This window comes from Sander lucioperca, chromosome 13 (genome assembly GCF_008315115.2).
Source record: "Sander lucioperca isolate FBNREF2018 chromosome 13, SLUC_FBN_1.2, whole genome shotgun sequence".
Classification (NCBI taxonomy): Eukaryota; Metazoa; Chordata; class Actinopteri; order Perciformes; family Percidae; genus Sander; species Sander lucioperca.
In genome coordinates, this window is record NC_050185.1 from 35245913 (window position 1) to 35251917 (window position 6005).

Here is a 6005-nt window from a genome sequence, read left to right on the forward strand (position 1 = left end):
TGTGTTGTTATCGTGTTGTTTACGTGTTGTTTATGCATTATTGTGTTGTTATTGTGTTGTTATCGTGTTGTTTACGTGTTGTTTACGTGTTGTTTACGCATTATTGTGTTGTCATTGTGTTGTTATTGTATTGTTATCGTGTTGTTTACGTGTTGTTTACGCATTATTGTGTTGTTATCGTGTTGTTTACGTGTTGTTTATGCATTATTGTGTTGTTATCGTGTTGTTATCGTGTTGTTTATGCATTATTGTGTTGTTATCGTGTTGTTATCGTGTTGTTTACGTGTTGTTTACGCATTATTGTGTTGTTATCGTGTTGTTTACGTGTTGTTTATGCATTATTGTGTTGTTATTGTGTTGTTATCGTGTTGTTTACGTGTTGTTTACGTGTTGTTTACGCATTATTGTGTTATTGTGTTGTTATTGTGTTGTTATCGTGTTGTTTACGTGTTGTTTACGCATTATTGTGTTGTTATCGTGTTGTTTACGTGTTGTTTACGCATTGTTGTGTTGTTATCGTGTTGTTTACGTGTTGTTTACGCATTGTTGTGTTGTTATCGTGTTGTTATCGTGTTGTTTACGTGTTGTTTACGCATTATTGTGTTATCGTGTTGTTTACGTTTTATTGTGTTATTGTGTTGTTATTGTGTTGTTATCGTGTTGTTTACGCGTTATTGTGTTGTTATTGTGTTATCGTGTTGTTTACGCGTTGTTTACGCGTTATGTTGTTTACGTGTTGTTATCATGTTATGTTGTTTACGTGTTGTTATCATGTTGTTTGTGTTATGTTGTTTACATGTTATCGTGTTGTTTGTGTTGTTATCATGTTGTTTATGTGTTATGTTGTTATTGTGTTGTTATTGTGTTGTTTACATGTTGTTATCGTGTTGTTTACATGTTGTTATCGTGTTGTTTACATGTGAGAAATCAACGTGTATTTGAACTGCTTGGCTTTCCATACTCGCTCCCCGTGTGAAAGCCTGTTATGCTTCTGACTGCTCTTTCTCCAACTTATCCTTTATTTTTTAAATAAAAGAAATCAGATTGATTTTTCTGTTTGTGTATTTATCCGTTTTTGTTGTTAGTTTTGTTTTTCTTCTCTTACATCATGTTTATTCCAAAAATGAAATCACACACATTGATCGCTTTTATGTTCAAACTATGGACCTTTGACTTGTCATAGTAGGAAAACCACAGCTGACATTGATAAACTTAACGATGGCTCAGTTCCATCAAGTATCCCAGTAAGATATTTCAGTGAGTCAGCATGAACAATACCAGGACCTCTCCTAAGTGGAATACAGCCATCATTAATGGTTAGAATACACCTGTGCTTTTCCTACTATGACATGTCAACATGTCTGCCGTGAAAAAGGTCTATTAAACTAAATGTTACTCCTTCACTTTCTCACTTCTCTCAGCTGCAGTTCTCTGTGTGACCAGGCAGCGGCGCTGTTTCCACAGTTGGTGAACTACCTCTATTTGGTCAAGGACTAGCTATGTTGTGAAAATCTTTCAAATTTGTACATTTTCAGTGATTACGCGGACTTATCTGGAAGTCTGCTTTTTTGCGGAGGGGGACCGTGTGACCGACTCCCTGCGGACTGTGTGGCCGGACCAGGGTTCGCTGTTCCGGGCAGCTGCTGAGCAGTTTTCTGATCTCTTGACTGGAGGATTTTACTGCAAACCAAGTTAGCTCAACAGCTAATCCTAAAAGTCACGTCACCTGTGCGGACTCGAATTAAAAAGTTTCACGTCAGAGCCGGGACAGCCGGGTGAGCGTTAACTGTATGCCCTTACAAAAACTTTACGTCGAGTGTTTTTTGCGCGGGGTTCGTATTTTATGTCGCTTTTACGCAGCCGTTAAGATTTCCGTTAGAGACAGCAGCAAGTGAAGCGTAGCTGTGAATTATAAATGACGGTCCGACCCGTAGTCGTACACGGATACGGTGTTTTTCTGAGGGAAATGTGGTAGAGAGAGACGACAGCTTCGGTGTTCAGCCCGCTGACTTGGCGGCTCTGGGTTTGCTGCTCGTGAGGCCTGCGGGTCGGGCTTCCACCGGGCTTGAGTAGAGCCCGACGCCGCCTTCGAAAGCTCGGAGGCCGGCAGTTGGAGCTGCCACCGCCGGGCCTGCGGACCAAGGTATGGAACGGATGGAAGTGGACCAGTGCGCAGGCGCAGCTGGCGGGGCAGGAGGCGGGGCACTCCGTAGATCGAACAGCGCCCCCATGATCACCAGTGTCAGGTCAGCTCCATTCAAAAAAAACATTGGATTCATATTTTCCTTGTTTAAAGAGAGCCATACACATCTAACGAAATGTGACTCTATACTTTTATTAAAGCATGGGACCTATTCTTCAATTCGGCTTACGTTTAATACCCCAAGCAGGCCTTAAAGTAAACTAAAATGTAAGCTTTATAAATGTGCAACACCAAACTCCGTTTGAAAAAACATTGCATTTATATTTTCCTTGTTTAAAGAGAGCCATACACATCTAATGAAATATCACTTTAGACTTTTATTAAAGCATATTACCCACTCTTAAATTCGGCATACGTTTAATATACCAAGCAGGCCTTAAAGTAAAATAAAATCCTTTTTTGGCCTGTTATTTTACATTGGAGATGTATTGAAAGTGTGTGTGTATTGATCATTGACTGTAACAGTCTGTGGTATTGATTCATAATTGTAATGTTCAATGTCTAAGAAAGCTGGCAATCACAAAGCATGTATATTGTTACTTCAGATTTTATATACAAAACGTATGATTTGTTTGTTATAGATTAAACTATAATAAACTAACTATTTAAGGTAGTTAGAGTAGCTAACTTATTTTCTGTTGTCGCATTTTAACTCTGTTTTTGTTTGTCAGATATTCAGCCTACAAACCATTCTGGTTCCTAATTAACACTAATGTTGTCTTCCCTGCAACACTGAAACTTTTTGGTTTTCTGGGTATACATTTGGCAATTTTCCCAAAGTTTTTGTCACTTTTTACAACATTATTTTCACTTTTTCCGACATTGTTGTCACTTTTTTCGACATTTTTGTCACTTTTTTGACATGTTTGTCACTTTTTTCGACTATTTTTGTCACTTTTTCAACATTTTTGTCACTTTTTCGAGATTTTTTTTCATTTGTTTGACATGTTTGTCACTTTTTTCGACATTTTTGTCATTTTTTTTTCATTTTTTTTCAACATTTTTGTCATTGTTTAAAGACATTTTGTCATTTCTTACAACGTTCTTTTATAAAAAAATGTATTCTAATGCTATAAAATTGAATTTAACACCCAATATTCAATAGAAGTAATGAACTGATCATTTTTTTTAACTTGTGAAGAGCGTTGCAGGGAACCGTCCACGTTATGTCTTTTTCAAAATTTGGTTGAAAGAAAACCAACAAAGACAACAGGAGGGTTAACAAGTACTCTCTAATATTAGTGTTTATGTTGTGAGTTGCTATAGAGACGGCTGACAAGTTGTATATTTAATATCAAAATACATACGTTAGAAAAATATACGTTAAAATCAAATTCTAAGAACAATATACAATGTTTTTTGTCACCTTTTGTTTTTTTTCTCGATGTTTTGTCGGTTTTTTTTAGACGTTTTTGTCGTTTTTTTTCGATATTTTTACCGATGTTTATTGTCACATTTTTACGATGTTTTTTTGTCGCCTTTTTCCCGATGTTTTTTGTCACTTTTGTCCAAGTTTGTTGTCGCTTCTCTCGATGTTTTAACCCTAATATTTTCTACATGTCTGAGCACGTTGTCGTTGCGTCTCTCTCAGTGACGGGATGACGGTCTTCAGTCCGGTGTCCTCGGCGCGGTACAGACGCAGCAGTGTGTCCATCAACCCCAGCTGCCCTTCACAGGTCAGTAACCTCCACCACAGCTAGTGATGGTACACGGCACAGTCGGTAACTTCCACCACAGCTAGTGATGGTACACGGCACAGTCGGTAACCTCACCCACAGCTAGTGACGGTACACGGCACGGTCGGTATCTTCCACCACAGCTAGTGATGGTACATGGCACGGTCGGTAACCTACACCACAGCTAGTGATGGTACACGGCACGGTTGGTAACCTCCCCCACAGCTAGTGATGGTACACGGCACGGTCGGTAACCTCCCCCACAGCTAGTGACGGTACACGGCACGGTCGGTAACCTACACCACAGCTAGTGACGGTACACGGCACGGTCAGTAACCTCCCCCACAGCTAGTGATGGTACACGGCACGGTCGGTAACCTCACCCACAGCTAGTGACGGTACACGGCACGGTCGGTAACTTCCACCACAGCTAGTGACGGTACACGCCACGGTCGGTAACTCCCCCCACAGCTAGTGACGGTACACGGCACGGTCGGTAACCTCACCCACAGCTAGTGACGGTACACGGCACGGTCGGTAACTTCCACCACAGCTAGTGACGGTACACGCCACGGTCGGTAACTCCCCCCACAGCTAGTGACGGTACACGGCATGGTCGGTAACTTCCCCCACAGCTAGTGACGGTACACGGCACGGTCGGTAACCTCCCCCACAGCTAGTGACGGTACACGGCACGGTCGGTATCTTCCACCACAGCTAGTGATGGTACACGGCACGGTCGGTAACTTCCTCCACAGCTAGTGACGGTACACGGCACGGTCAGTAACTTCCACCACAGCTAGTGATGGTGCACGGCACGGTCGGTAACTTCCACCACAGCTAGTGATGGTACACGGCACGGTCGGTCTCAGCTGCTGACCTGCTCCATCCTTTCCTTTCCCTGCAGCTCATCCCCCTCTCTCCTTTCTCTCTGACCGGAGACAGACTCGACCACAAGAGGCAGGTGAGCAGTTCACTCTTCTGCTTCTCGTTTCACAACTAGGGCTGCACAATAAATCGCAATTAGTTTTAGCGTTGAGAAATTAAGCATGTCAAGCTTTTGAACAATTTCAATCTTTTTCATGAAAAATAAATTGTTCTTAAAAGTCTTACATGTTCGTCAGTTAAAGCTTGACTATTTTGGGGAAATATTAGGGTATTTGTTGCATTTAATGTTGACAGTGAAGGGGGTGTGTGTGTGTGTGTGTGTGTGTGTGTGTGTGTGTGTGTGTGTGTGTGTGTGTGTGTGTGTGTGTGTGTGTGTGTGTGTGTGTGTGTGTGTGTGTGTGTGTTACAGGAGGAGAACATGGAGATGAATCTCAGAGGAAGTCTGCAGAGACTAAGGTACTGATACCGTGACTTTAATACCAGTTCCTAATCATTTACTGCGTGCTGATTGGCTCACTGACACTGATAAGATTGAGTCCTCGTATTGAATGACGAGGCATTTTTCAATACTCAAAAATAAAGAGGCAATATGTGCCTAAAAAGTATTGAATTCGTTAATCAGCCCTATTTAAAGAATTAACAGTCTCTCTCTGTCTCTCTCTGTCTCTCTCTCTCTCTCTCTCTCTCTCTCTCTCTCTCTCTCTCTCTCTCTCTCTCTCTCTCTCTCTCTCTCTCTCTCTGTCTGTCTGTCTCTCAGTGCTTCCAGTCTGATCCCAGCTCCTCCTGTAAGTCAGTGGCACAACCACGCATCAGTGGTGAGCATCTACCAACCAGGGTTATTACAGTGAACTAAAAATAGTGGGTTTCGCCAAACTCCACCAGACTCCATGTAAATAATCAGTACTTTAGTTATCGTAAAACACACTTCATTCAAAGTCGACAGAAACTAAATAAAACTATCAAAAGCCGTCTTGGTTCATCTTTCCACTGTTCCAACAATCACAACTCTGGTTTGGTTAAAATAAACCCTTAATTCACCCATTTACATGTGGAAATATGCTGGCTCTATACACGCTATAAGTACTGATAATTTACATGGAGTCTGGTGGAAATATGCTGGCTCTGTACACGCTATAAGTACTGATAATTTGCATGGAGTCTGGTGGAAATATGCTGGCTCTATACACGCTAAAAGTCCTGATTATTTACATGGAGTCTGGTGGAGTTTGGTGATGGTG

At 41.5% G+C, this 6005-nt stretch overlaps 1 protein-coding gene across 2 annotated transcripts; it reads left to right on the forward strand.

The window, feature by feature from the left end:
• The first annotated feature begins 1354 nt into the window (after window positions 1–1354).
• On the forward strand, window positions 1355–5702 carry LOC116044068 (protein FAM122A-like). 2 transcript variants are annotated; one of them, XM_031291079.2, is made up of 5 exons: window positions 1357–2246; window positions 3795–3879; window positions 4787–4843; window positions 5177–5223; window positions 5525–5693. In XM_031291079.2, exons 1-5 carry the CDS (start codon window positions 2146–2148, stop codon window positions 5613–5615), a joined length of 381 nt encoding a protein of 126 aa, XP_031146939.1. In that variant the 5' UTR covers window positions 1357–2145; the 3' UTR covers window positions 5616–5693. The 2 variants fall into 2 exon arrangements, with proteins under 2 accessions (XP_031146940.1, XP_031146939.1); XM_031291080.2 differs by lacking the exon at window positions 4787–4843 and having other exon boundaries at window positions 1355–2246; window positions 5525–5702.
• The last annotated feature ends 303 nt before the right edge of the window (window positions 5703–6005 follow it).